At 36.7% G+C, this 14,702-nt stretch overlaps 1 protein-coding gene across 3 annotated transcripts in view; it reads left to right on the plus strand.

The window, feature by feature from the left end:
- Window positions 1-14,333, plus strand: part of IFTAP (intraflagellar transport associated protein) — a 73,127-nt gene extending 58,794 nt beyond the window's left edge. For all 3 annotated transcript variants that reach the window (XM_081282683.1, XM_081282684.1, XM_081282685.1), the window contains exons 6-7: window positions 7,804-7,943; window positions 14,100-14,333. In XM_081282683.1, the coding sequence (XP_081138809.1) occupies window positions 7,804-7,943; window positions 14,100-14,249 (290 nt within the window). In that variant the 3' untranslated portion in view covers window positions 14,250-14,333. The remainder of the gene's footprint in view (window positions 1-7,803; window positions 7,944-14,099) is intronic.
- Window positions 14,334-14,702: the final 369 nt, after the last annotated feature.

Below are 14,702 nucleotides of genomic sequence, written 5' to 3' on the forward strand. Positions count from 1 at the left end.
TTAGAAGCAATCAGCACTTTTATTCCACTTCCAAACATCACACTACTCCACCAAAGATTGGTTCTCAGGCATTGTATTAACCAGTAGACTCTGATTTTAAGTTATTTATTTGATTTAAGTGCGGTCAGAGATCTAAAGGAATCACATCTTCCACGGAGGCTTCTCCAGCTCTATACCCTGGATGGCTCTGAATTGCTGTGGGAAGTATGGGGGCTCCCGCTGGACTAGAAGGGAGAGGTAAGCACTGTTAGGAAGCAGTGCTTAGAGCAAGCACACTGTTTTGGGTTTGGGGTGACTAGGAGAAGGAAGCATGGTAAGAAACGCAGATTCCTAGGTCTTGCTCCTAAGAGTCTAATTCAGAAGCTCTGCAGTGACATCTGGTGATCTGCATTCAGAACTCACACTCCATGCAATTGCATGTGGTTAGTTTGAAGATGACACTTGAAGACAGTTCTAATCTGCCTGTAATACATTTGCTATGTAAAATCAATTTTATAGAAGAACACAGATGTGTCTACTTTGCACATTTTTGTGGTGGTTTAAACTTATCAAAATTTAGCAAAGATAAGGTCTGTATATTGACATAAACCAATATAGCCAGCAATTCCGATTTAATCTTTTAAATTAGCCTTTTAACCTTTTCCTTTTATTGTTGCATCTTTTTCTTTACACATTTTCAAGTTGCATTTTTAATTACCAGATTTATTCCTTTATTCATAAAATGAAATATAAACATCTCACTAGTATGATTTTTCCAGAAAGCAGATAACAGGCAGTCTTGCATTTGTATATAAAGGTTACTGAAGCTAAACCAAATCTCAGTGGACTTGAACGAACTGGTCAAGATCCTCCCACATGTAAAATAATGTACAAAGCCCCTGCTGAAAATCGATCCAGGCTTCAGTGATTTATTCTAATTACCCAAAAGACTACCAGGGCATCACAATTTTCATACAATCTGGGTCACTTGAAAGGAAAAAAGAAATTAAATAGTTTGTGCCAAGGTGAATTTTAGTTTGGGCCTAATTTGTATTACACTTCAGGAATGTGAGCAGAAGGCAAATATTTATATCAGATGGGAAATGTGACATTTTAAATAGGCAAGTTGCTTGTATAATTTTGGCAGCTGGGAAGTTTACTGATTAGATTCTGTTGTTATTGTTTAAGCAACAGACTTGCCTGGGGCAACAAGAAAGTGAGTTGCATATTGTTTTTCTACCATTGATTTTATTTGTTCACCTTATTCATTCTCATAAATATTCTCTAAGATTCAGGATCGAGATTCTTTCTCAATATTTGGATTAGCATTTTGGCAGCCCAGGTGGAGAGAGTGGAGACAGTTTTTCAGAGGAACCAACTTTGTGCAGTGGTATTGAGCAGTTGTCTGAGGGTGACATTTGCCAGGATGCTAGGTGCCCTGTGTTTATTTGACATCAAGTTAACCAGTTTTTCTCCTTCAAATTTAAGGTAAGGTAGTTAGCCTGGTGACTGTCATGCCTCAGAGACAATAGCTCAAACTGTTCTCCAGCAAAATTATAATTTGGAATAGCTGTTAGTTGTTATGCTGAGGCCATTGAAGTAGGAAGACTCTTCTGTTTATTGTTATGATTATGATTATTTTTCCTCCGTAGTTGATCCTACCTCTTTTCCGGGCTGAGTGCAGATGGCTCAAGAGATTATTTTTTTGAGGTCTAGTTGTTAAAATCATGCTTTCTTCTATAGGTCTCTTGGCCAGTGGGTGGATTTATATGGTGGCTAATTGTGTTGAATGAAACAGGCACTGATTACTGCTCAGTCATTGGCAGTAATTTTTTATTTTTAAGTTCTCTAGTACGTCTAATCATTTTTAGTCAATAAAGGGTGAGTACATACAATTTTAAAAAATTCCTTAGTTATCTGCAACTTTAACCAATTTTGGGCAACCTATGAATGACCAGGATTCTTATTCAACAAATATTAGAAGTACAGCTGGTCCGGAACATAATGAAGAATGAAAGATAACAGATTCCCGTCCTTATAATTCACAACTCATTGGAAGAATTAGGCACTTATCATGTAATCACAAATATATGATTATAGATTGTTCTAGATCTCATGAAAGCATAGGGCAGGGGAACTTTAGTTTGTCTAAGGTATCAGAAAAAGCTCTCTGAAAGCCTAAGATCCAAAGGATGAGTAACCATGAACTAGATACATGGGTAGGTGAGGGTAGGAGAGAGAGGAAAGTGTAGCAGCAGCATGTGTAGAGGTCCTAAGCTAGGAGAAAAGGGCACATTTCAGCCAACTTAAAATTTAGACATTTTATTTTTTTATTTAGAACTATTAGAGATCATTCTTTCATGGCCTTTCATTCTTTCATGTTAGAGACCATTCTTTGATGGCTGGTCCTGTATTGGAGAATCTGCCTTAGTGGTCTGATGTCTATTCCAGGCATCAGCATTTGGAAAGCTCCCCAAGTGATTCTAAGGTGCAGTTACAGCAGGGAATCATCTCTAGATGGGAGTCTGGGGGTGTTTCTCTTGGAGTTCCCATTTATGGAATGTGGGGGTATGAAGCTACACCTGGGTGCCAGCTTGTGCAGACCTTCTCTTAGTGGGGAGTAATCAAATGTCTAGGCTTGAAAGGAAGGCCTGCTAACAGAAGCCCAATTTTAACTGTGGACAAGCCCAGTTTTCAAAATCAGCTCTGCCAGTAAGTTAGAAAGTTCATACTTTGATTTTTATTATTCTAACTCCTGCATACATTTATCTTTGCACTTGTACGATAGATGGTTATGATTTACTATTGCTGTCAAATGCCCCATTCATGAAGTAAGTCTTCCCTATTTTTCCCTAACTTCTACTTGGATGAGCAGTAATTTTCTTCTGCACTTCTACTTTCCTTTGTTCTGCATCTTTTTTTTTCTTTGCAAAGTGTGTTTTAGGTTGCTTATAAGCAGCATAAGGTTTCTATGAATACATTTATGTAAACACACATATATACATATACACATAGACACATATATTCTAAATCTATATTTAATCAGAATGTGTTAGTTCACTTATATTTAATGTAGTGAAATTATTTAGATTTAAATCTATTATCTTGCTATTGGGAAACTTGCCTTGCAATGTGGGAACTGTTGGGAAACCCTGAGATCTATAGGTCAAGTGTGTTGATAGTTGCACTGATGTTGCAAAAGCACTGATTGGTGGAGAAGCTGGTACCTTAGTGTCAATTAAGATAGTTGCACCAAAACATACTAGTAGTTATAAATAATTTGTTATAAATTTATAGTCAAAACAAATGCCAATTTCCATTGAAAATTCCCTTGATGAAGTAGTAAAAATTCCTCTTTTTTCTAAACCTTGGTTCTCTGAAAGCCTGAGATGATTTGTAATGATTTATGTGCCGAAATAGCAAATTCCTACAAAGCACTTCTGCTGCATATGGAGATACACTGGTTGTCTTATAGAAAAATACAAGTGATTAAGTGGTATGCTAAACTAGTTTTTCCCTTTCATGAATCACCATTTTTACTTGAAAGAATGACTGACACACAAACTATAGTTCTGCAAAATGAGTGATGTGAGTCTGTCTCTTCAAGGACAGCAACTGATAGTATTCATTGCTAATGACAAAATTGGCAATAGATCAAGTGAAATTAAAATTTTAGAAAACTTATATCCAGTACTGTGAGCTTGATGGCTTCTCAATATTTGAAAGCTTTTTTGGTAAAAATGCTGATATAAACTAATGTGGTTTTTATTCTGCATAATGAAGTATGTCAACATTTAGAAGATCTGCATAACACAGTGAATCAATATTTTCCAAGTAAGCAATTCATGGTGTTACAAAATTTTGCATAGAGGAAATAACCATCAACTTGTGAGATAGACCAATGGATTTTAATGACCAATGTGAAAAATTTAACAATATGGTTTCAGATTTTTTTGCCAAAACTAACCTTTAAAAAAAACCCTATCATTTGTCACCTTCTGGTGTAGTAATGAAAAATATTCATAATCATATAAAAAAGACAAGATAAATTTTCCCTTTCCAACTACTTATCAGTGTAAGAGTAGATCTTCATTTACTTTAACTGAAACAGGATATTTTAAAAATTGAAGAAACAAATATAGAATTCAGCTTTCTTCCTTAAGCCAAACATTAAATAGATTTGAAAAAAAAATAACACTTGTCACTATTTTCTTTGTTTTGGGAAAATATGTTTTTCATGAAAATATTTGTATATGTAAATAGGATTAATTTTAATGATTCATTAAATAGTATTGGAATGTTTGTGAGCTTTAAAGTAGTATTCTGATTAAATATAGATTTAGAATATATGTGTATATATAACCCATATATACAAAAGCTCTTTGGGATCTTAAATAATTTTTAAGAACCACTGAAGTAGACTTTCCTAGCTGGAAGCTATGTGTTGAGGGATGGCTAATGCATTTCTTAAACATATTCCTTTTGGATGTAGAAGTCTGAACTTTCAGGAACTATCAGCTATTTTACATGGTAACTGTTGCAGTTTGGATATGAAGTGTCCCCCAAAGATGCATATATTGATATATTCATATATTGCAACAATGCTCAGTGTGCAATTTTAGCGAATTGATGGGATCCTGAGGGCTCTGACTTCATCAGTGGATTAATCAATCTTCAGATAGCTCAATGGACTGCTGGGATGGGGTAGAAGCTGTAGGCAGGTGGGCATGTTGGGGGAAGCAGGCCATGGGGTGTACCCTTGAGGACTATGTTTTATCGCCAGCCCTTCTTTTGTTCTCTTCTCTGCTTCCTGGCTGCCATCAGTTGGGCAGATTTTCTCTGCTAGGGCCTTTTGCCATGATGTTCTGCCTCACTTTGGGTCCAAAGCAGAACTGACCAGGCCCTGAAACCTCTGGAACCAGGAGCCAGAATAAATCTTTCCTCCTCAAAGTAGTTTTCCTCAGATGTTTGTCATAGTGATGAAAAGTTAACATTAGTAGCAAATGAACAGATTGGTTAATTTTATAAATATGCTGGGCAGATTAAATGTTATTGTAGTCTGAATTAGATTGGTGACTTTTTAATATATCAGATTACATGGATAATAACCTTTGACTTGCTGATCATTGACTAAAATCAATAGACAAATGACATGAATAGATAGTTCATAAATATTAGAAATTCTTCAGTCTGCCCACCAAATTCTTCATTCTTAAGATGAGATTAAAATGTTCCAATCAGTCTTGCCATTCATTTCTGGAAGTTGCCCTGTGGCTCATATCAGCCAACACAGTGACATATAGTTAGGATAAAAATGAGGCTTTGGATGTTTTAGAGATAATAGTTAGGATTGGGTTAAGTCTCTTAAAACACTTCAGTTTTAGAAAGTTTTACAAGGAATTTCAGAAATCCTATTCACTACCATCAGTGAATACAATAATCTTTGCTCCTGAGAGAATATGGGCTTGTGCATAAATAACATACCTACAATTGTAAAATGGCTATAAGACTGCAGCTTTCTTCGTAACATGTACCCTGCTGGGCTGTTTTTGTTCATGTCATTTTACCCTTTTGTAAATCTGTCATCTTCAGAGTTAGAGACATTCAATTTTGTTCTTGATTATTCTGACTGATTTTAAATGTGAAAGAATTATCCTGTAATAATCTTTCATTTTTGAGGGAAAATCTACAAAATCCTATTGGCAGGTCGACTCTTGATCCTTTCTGTTCAGTTTATAAGCTGACCCATAGGGAATTCATCTCCTGTCTCCAGGTATTGGTTGTGAATTCACTACGCAGAAGGTACTGTGTTAGGCACCAATAGATATGCATTGGTGCATTTCCCTTTACACTGAAGAAACAAATGACAGGAATTTAACATGTGGAGCATACAGTCTTGTTGTTTTGAAAGAATTGTTCCCATGGTAGTAGAACTGTTGTGAAACAAATTTTGTTGAAAATCCTACCTTCTTTGCAAATAGATTGGGGAAGTGAAGAGTTTTAGTAAAGCGAGTACAGCCGTGTCCTCCTCACAGCACTGTTTGTCATTCAGAACAATGATCTTAAATAGCCTTGGAAGCACGATTGATTTTGATTTCACATTTGAACTGATGCTGCACTGGCAGCTAATGGGTCCAGGAGATATTGGTTTTCACATTAAGAGATCTGAACTTTCTCTTTCTTGTCTTGTTGTGGCAGGCCCTAGCCAGGCTTGGATCAGTCCTAGGCCACTCCACAAGGAGCTCAGTGAGGGAATTTAGCTTTGAACTCATAAACAGGTTCATTATAGTGCCACTCTGTCAGCCAGCCATATTGGATTTAAACGTTACTTCTCTGTGTATACTCTGCTATATAACCAAGATAATGTGCTACAGTAGTGACATTTCTTGACCCTGAGTTTAAGTGTATAATTTGATCAAGTTAAATAAAACATGTAATGAAAATGCTTATTTTTAGAAGTTCATGATTGACATCATGGGCTAAAATATGAGCTCGTGGATAGACTGCTTGGCTCTGCTCTTTGTTGCTGTGGAATCTCGAGCAAGGTTATTCAGTGCTCAGAGCTCATTGATTGCAACACAGGAAATAACAGAGCAATTGGGAGGATTAGCTGTGTTAATGCATATAAAGTTCTGGGCATGTAAGTGTTGGCTGGTATCATTGTTTTTATTTCTGCTAATGAGTGAGATCATATTCTAAGATTTCAAAAACTGATCATAGCAGAGCTACCCTTGTCACCATCTCCCCACTGCAATTCTCAGTTTCCAGACTATGTCCCAAGAATTTATGAGGATATTTTTGTGAGGGTGATATCTACTGTGGTGAGAGATGCATTTCAAATATTAATTTCAGTTTTTGAGGATCAGTACCTGCTCAGTTATCTCCTTATATGTGCTGCCATTGGCAACAGCCAAGGCAAGCCTGTTGGTAATTAATCAGTTCCACTGAGGACTTAATTAACAGCTTCATTAGGATCATCCTCTAGTAGCAAGCAGCAGAATCCTGAGCCAGCTGCAAATTCCTGGCTAGCTCTGGCTAGCCCCTCTGGCCTGATGGAAATTCAGACTGAGGAAGAAACCTGTTGTGCTTCGATTTGTTTGTCTTCCTTCAAGAAGGCTGTGGAATATCACTGGTTGTCTGTGATGTATTCATGAACTATGTGAAGATAAGGGAACATATCCATTTATAATGAATTGGCCAGAAAACCAAGATTGGTTATTGAATTCTTGTGTTTGGGCTGAGCAAGCAGGAAACAGGTTGTTGTTTGCGAGTGTTGAAAATGAGACCATGCATTTTGAATATGATAGAGTACTTCATTTTTCTGCTGAAAGTTAAAGTATTTCCCTTCTAGCATCATTGTTTTATAATATATATATATATATATATATATATATATATATATATATATATATATATATATTTGAAATATTGCTGTATTGTTACAGGATGAAATCAACATTCTATTTTCTTTTTCTTCACCCCTAAGGAAAATATGGGAAAATGAGACAAAAGTAGCATCTTCCTTGTTTTCCTGTAGAAGTAGAAATTGGGCTAGGAGTGCAAGGCACAGTCAAGGTGCTCCAGAACCAGCATTTCTGCCAAACCCTTTGGATGGATTGTAACTTTGCAACAGTAAGATAAAAATAAATGCATCAGCATCCTATTTTACAGAAAGGGTATCCCTGGAGTCAGTTTCTCAAATGAAATGGGCCTGTTTTGCATGGGCATGTCTAACTCACTTTTTTGACTATTCTAAGATTTTTAGATGACTTAGGTAAATTATGGACTTGGCAGAGGATCAATTGAAACCTTTGTATCCAACAGATTTCTTGCTGCTTCCGGGACAAGTGGAAGAGGATGTGAGCACCAGTGTTTGTTCTTTCATTCCTTCTGTGGACAAGCCTCTCGCTGCTGAGGGGAAGCCAAAGCCCACTGTTAAGAGAACAGAGAAGCAAGCAGAGGAGGTACTGCACAGGGAATTCATTTCAACACAGCCTGGATTTTGTAATTTGTCCTTTTTATACCCATGTGCTTTTGTATTTTTCTCAGGTTTGGGAAAATTTAGAATTGAAGTAGTTTAATTGATCCCTCTCACTTTTATGTATCTCTAATGTGTATATTTCTTTTTAAACCCATAGAACACTTGTGTTTTTATGTGGAAACTATTTTTGTTTAATGCTGTATGCAAGGCTATAGAACAGTACCACCAAGGGACCACGAATTAGAAGGAACAGACAATTTCTTATCTCTGTTAGTCTGAGCTGGCCATGTTTCTTATTATCATTATTTCTAAGGTACTGTGAACCTTTTGTATTAGTTAAGGTCAGGTCAGGCTGCTATCACAGAGAATCCCAATAATAATTTAATGGGAAGTAGAAGTTTATTTCTCTCATTTGACAGTCTGTAGAGGCTCTTAAAGTAACCAGGTGGCATCATCAAGGACCCAGTTTCTTTCTCTCTGGATTTCCACTACCCCTTGGGAAAATGTCCTCTTCTGCATGTCCTTCTCTGAATCAGGTCACCTTTATAAATGCAGGGGCAGGAGATGGGAGCTTGGGAGCAGTATTCCACTGCAAGGCTGAGGACCCAGGGCCCTTCGTTGCTGCTCACATTCCTTTGTCAAACACTTAGTTGCATCTTCATGTTTAGCCACCGAGGAGCCTGAGAAATGTCATCTAAACATATGCATCAAACACAGGGAAGAATGGTCTCTGCTCTACATTTACTTTCCCAGATGTAAAACTTGGAGGTCATCTTTTGCTATTATTTTGCGACTCTTCTATGCACTTAGCAAATGTGCAGCAGTAGAAGTTGATGGTGGTGCAGGGAAGTTACCTTTCTCACCCTTCTTGCTCTAAGGTAAAGGGAATCAGGCACAAGACCTTGCTAAGGGCTCTTCATTGTTACTTTCTAATAAAACCCCTAGGACCACTCTTGATTATTTTAATTGTTCAGATACTTGTCACTAGAAGACATTCTGTTATTGAATTACTCATTCCATCAGAAATAATCCACACATTTCAGTTTTAGATTGCTCTTTTTCTCATAGTATTTTTGTTCACTGACATCACAAAAGTATACCCCAGGATGCTTGAAGGCTTATATTAAACTCCCAAATTGGTTACCAGAGAAATCGATTGGGACAGCCACTTTTCAATATGCTTTTTGAATTATAGATTGCTTTCTTTGAGTTGTAAGGAGCTAAAATTGCAAGGTTATTTCTAGCAGAAACCTGTTTCTTTTGAAGACTCATTTATGTTCTTGACTTCAGTTGCGACTATACAAGTTATTGGACTAGCTAGTGGACATGGAACCTGATACTTTATAAGAATTTGATTACACCTAGGTGCAATTATAGAATATACATATTGTAGGACAATTATAAAAATTGTCATAAAGTGTTTTCAGTTAATGGGTTAAAAAAAGCTTAATGTTCGCTGAGATCTATCCAATAGCCAGTGAAATACAAATTAAAACTGTCTAAATGTATTTTAAACCTGAATATAAATTTCTTAATTTTACAGAAAATATAAACATTTTTTAACATTGGAATTAAAATGATATGAAAAGTTTTTGTGTTGGCAAACTTCTCAGCCATCAATGAATGACTTTTGGTGTCTTTGGAATATCCAGACTAATATTTTGGCTGGAATTTTTATTTCTAATCATTACTTTTTTGAGAAGCTTTCCACAACTGTCTAGATTCACAATATTACACCATCTGTTTCTTGGTTTAATAGCATTAATCTTATTTTAAAGCATCTAATGTCAGTAAAAGAACATAATCATTAGTTTCCAGAAATATGTCTTGTAAGGGCCTACCAGAAGACCATTTGGGGGCTGGAAATGGTACTTGCTTTCTGTGACTTCAGTCTGGAAAGATGAACATTTGTCCTGAATGTCCTGCCTTCCTCTTACTCGCCTATTAAGAGCCCATCAACTTTCTGATATGGATTGGGTCTTTTTAAAATTTTTCCCTTTTTAATTATGGTTTTATAGGCATATATTTTCCTCTTAGAGTCCAACATTTTCCAAGAACTTTCCTCTTCTTATTTGTAAATAACTTCTTGCTGTGGTTGCTCTATTTTGAGGAATCTTGGAAGTTTTGAACACCTTTATAGAGCAAAATGAATTCACATTGGAAAGAGGAAAAACTGTAGAAGCCATAGAAGAAGTCACAGAAGAAACTTGAGCTGTATTTTAATAGGAGATCTCCTATTTTGCCAACTGTGAAGAGAGTTTATTTACCATATTATTTTGTACACTTGCCTACAGCTAAATGCTGCCATTATTGGCTTGAGCATGAGTTCTGTTTTCTTTAATTTGCCTATGTGGTACTATGAATGAAAATGTGTCTAACAGTGTCTCTGTTAGAATAAGTCATATGAGTAATTTAAAGGAAACTTGGGGTTTTCTAATAGTGCACAGATTCGATTCTCTGAGAGGCTACAAAAAGATTTCAGTTAGATTTGAAATTAGGCACCTGAAATCCACACATTCCTCTCAGCTCCTTGGGCAAAAATAACAAGTTAATAACTTAATTCACAAGGTTTTTTGTTTGTTTGTTTGTTTAGCAGCAGGGGAGTTAGTGTTCTACTGAACAAATTCTTCTTTGAAATAAATCAGAATTTCTGTTTGGAATTGAAGACCTTGGAGTCTTAATAGCTTAGAACCCTAAAATGAACCCAGCTTAGAAGAAGAGAATTCTTGGAGAAGAGAATTCTTCAGCACCCACAAGTTGAAACACAGAAATAGAAATCCAACCTTGGTGTATTTTAAAAGCTATCACTTGGGAGGTCACAGTGATGTTTTCTGAACTGCAGTCCTCCTTTGAATTACATATGTGTCCCTTGTCTTGGAGGAGTGTAAATTCACTCAAGCATGTCTTCATAAGCTTATTAAATTCAAATGCAAAAGGTTAGAATGAGTGTTGATCTTGGTACCATACAAGACAGGCAGTAAATATTTATGGAGTGAACAAATAACATGGTTGGGGTCATTTTCTCCTTTCTTCTCTCTCGATTCATCCCCTTCAACTTGCAAATGTGTTCAAATCTCTCTCATCCTCAACAAACCGGAACAGAACAAGGAAAAGCAACCTTCCCTTCCCCTTGGACCTCTCTTTGGTTACTGTGTATTTATATTTATTTTCTCTCTTCCTCTCTCTCTTCTTCTGTCCCCACCCCCACAATTTCAGAAGCATTAGGTTCTACTGGTTGATCTTCCTTCCTTTCCACTCATTCAGAGTGGTGCACAATGTGCTTGATCTCCATAAACTGCCTGGATGTTATCAGAATGGAGAAACCAATTACTTCACAATGATCCCATCGAGTAGACACTTGCAATCTTTATTTTAATGGATCCCTGTACTGTGACACCACTGATCTTCCCCTGATGCTCTTGTTTCACTTGTTCTTACTTCCCTGTTCTCTGACTGTGTACTTCTCTGATTGTTCTTCTCTGCCTCCTTTGGGTTTTTTTCCCCATCCATCCTTAATGAATTGGTGTTCCCCAGGGTTCCTGCTTAGTGTGGTTTTTCCTACACTACATACTTGGGTGCATTTTCATATTAAATCACTACCTGTTATGTTTCCGAATCAGTATCTCTAGCTTTAGGCCTTTTTTTCCTGAGCCTTAGGTTTGTATATTTAAGTGATCTCTATCTGGCTTCTTTCAGGTACCTTGAGTTCAACATGTTAACCACTGAACTTATCTTTACCTGCTTCCCTTCCTATACTCTTCTCCCTTCAGCCATTTCCATATCTAGTCAGTCATCAAGCACTGCTAATTTTACTTTCTAAATATTTTTTTCAATCTTTGCTACCCTTGCCCTGTTCTCATTATTTCTTGCCTGGACTGCTTCAGCAGGATCTCAGTAGCCTTCCATCTCATGCCCCTCAGATCTACCCTCTGTTTAACCTTCACAGTGAGCTGTGTTGATACAATCTCCAAGAAGGCAGGGCATCTTTCTTTTTTGTACTCCAGCTCCTATTTTATTGTGGGCACTCAGTAGACAGTTGAATAAATGAAGGCGTTTAGCTGAAATGCATAGAGGACCAAGTTTCCACCCTGTTTAAAAAGAAAATCCTTCGGGGACTTTCCATCTTCTCTATGATGACTTGGCATTATTGCCATCTCTTGCCACTTTTTTTACAGCTTATAGTGTGACAATGCTGAACTCCTTTCAGATGCAGGAATGTGCAGTTCTGCATCTTATTTTTAATCCTGCATTGCATTTCCCCTGCAAAGCTGTTTCCTCTCTGCCTTGTTACCTTGTACACCCTTTCTAGCAGTCTTGGCTTCCTTTCCAACCCCCTCCAACCTGGTCTGGGGAAGTGGCCCTTCTCTGTCTCCATCACCTCTTATCTATACCATTTGTGCTTACCACATTTTATTATAGTGATTGTTTATGTATTTACCTCATTTGTCTGTGATTTCATGCAAGTCTTCATATTTGTATTCTCAGCACCTTACACAATGCCTAGAATTTAAAGGAACAGAGTTTGTGGAAAGAATGGAAAATAGCTGAATGATTCCTCTAACATTTTGACTCAGGGGTAAACTGGCCATGTGGAATTATATCCCCTAAATGGTTTAAAATATCCGGAGTATCATATTTGGCCATTGCAAATGTGAAATTATTGTATCTTTGGTTTCTTGCCTTTCTATTTCAGCATTTAACAGACTACCCAGGAAAATAATTTAACAATATCAGTTGTTAATAATTCTTAGTTTCTAAGTGAAGAAATTATATATTTAAGTATCTTTTTATACCCAAAAGTTTATTATAAATGAATAAAAATCTTCACACTGGCATTTTAAGAATGAGTTTATAGCCTGGCATAATGGTGCATGCCTGTAATCTCAGTGGTTTGGGAGGCTAAGCTAAGGCAGGAGTATCACAAGTTCAAGTTAGTCAATGGCAGCTCTCTTGCCATTACTTTTGTCAAGAAAGCATGCGGGTACTTTCTAATAAAAAGGGAATGACTCAGCCAATGGAATTTGTTCTCTTGTTGCTTTACTAAGAAAGGATGGTAAATGGCTGGTTGTTTGCTCTTAGCACTGCACATCTAACTACAAAACACGCCAAACAGATAGCAGAAATCTACTTTTCATGATTTCTTTTTTACCTGGGGCAGCAGTGTATAGTTTCTGAGCAGTATGCTCCATTTTTACAAACATTGCAAAAGCTACTCAATGAGATCATCTTCCATGCAAGAATATTTAAAGCAGACTATAGTTTCAGAATATATATATATATTTTCATTCTTTCATGAACCATAGTGTTCAGTAGCACTGTACACATAGAGTTAGATAGAGGTGCAGGTTGATTTCATTGTATCACACACACCATTTGGAGGTTTTTTTAGGGCATGATATAATGAGATGTAGGCATTCTTTTTCTGTTTATTAGAAAATATGCTTTGTATTTATTTTCCTTTAGAAAATCTTAAAGACTCACAAGTTTTGAATAAATAGATAAAATTTATTTTATCTCTTTGCAGCTACTCTGACTTTACATAAGCTGTTATGTTTTTTTAAATTATTGGTAGAAAAGAATGGGATTCTGAGCTTTTCAATTTAAGATAATGCTGTGTGTTTTCATAGCTATTGTTATTAGCTAGGTATTATGGGTATTATCTGAAGAATGATAATAAGGGTAGTCTGTTTTTATCTTTGAAAATTGTGTCTTATTAATATGGGTCTTTTTAGTAAACGGTGAAAATGTACTTAAGGTTGGTCCAATCTTAAGGCATATTTTCTCGCATTTTAATGTGACTCCTGTTTTCCCACGTGTGTCTCTATCCCTGTCACTACAAGTGGTAAAAAATGTAATGGTAATGAATGTGTGCTGGGTAGGCTTTCTGATTCTTGCCTTAGGCAGAATTAGTTAATGATATTCATTCAGATACAGCATGGTACAAATGGGGCATATTAAGAGTCCTAAATTAAGTCCTGAATAATTGAATGTATTTCTTTACTTAAAAACAGCTTAATTAGATGAGAATGTTGATGTCTAAAAAAAGTTTAATTAATTATTAGTAGGGAGTTTGTGTTTTCAACTTTATCTTCATTTACAATAATTATTAATGTTTTTTCTTACTTTGTTACCTTTATAGATATTTGGTGATGAAGTCCAGCCCTTCTCACTTGATGAAGAATTTGATTATGACAATGTGGCTCTAACCCCCAAGTTCACTGCTGCGGAGATGGAGACCATCAGAGAGCTGTTGAAGCAAGAGAGAAAGAACACCAACACAGACCTATGACTGATTTACCAAAGCATCTCTGTTTATTTTGTTTTGTTTTTAGTTCTTCAAGCAGTATCAGAGTAAATGATAAGCTAGCCATAATTCCCTTTGTGGAAATCTATACGTGTGCCTTCATTTTTCAGAGTTATTTCTCAGTTAGGAGAGAGGACAACTGACCAGAGAGCTGAGGAGGTGGCCTTGTCCTGACATATTGTTGCACCCTGTGACTCCTGGGGATGGAGAAGGAAATGGGGACAGGAAGTAAGAATTACCTAAGGGATTATTGATGAGAGCACAGCACAGGGTGATGCACAAGGGTTAAAGTGAAAAGTGCAGACAGGAGTGCTCCTTTCTGGGTGAAGGACAGTCACACCCGGGAAACATGTTGTAATGCATAGAGGAAAAGTGCTCACAGAGGTCAGAGATGGTGGCATCAATGTGTGTGTTGAGAGAGCTAACTTCTGGAATTGA

This window comes from Spermophilus citellus, assembly GCF_964194105.1.
Source record: "Spermophilus citellus genome assembly, chromosome: 2".
NCBI lineage: Eukaryota > Metazoa > Chordata > Mammalia > Rodentia > Sciuridae > Spermophilus > Spermophilus citellus.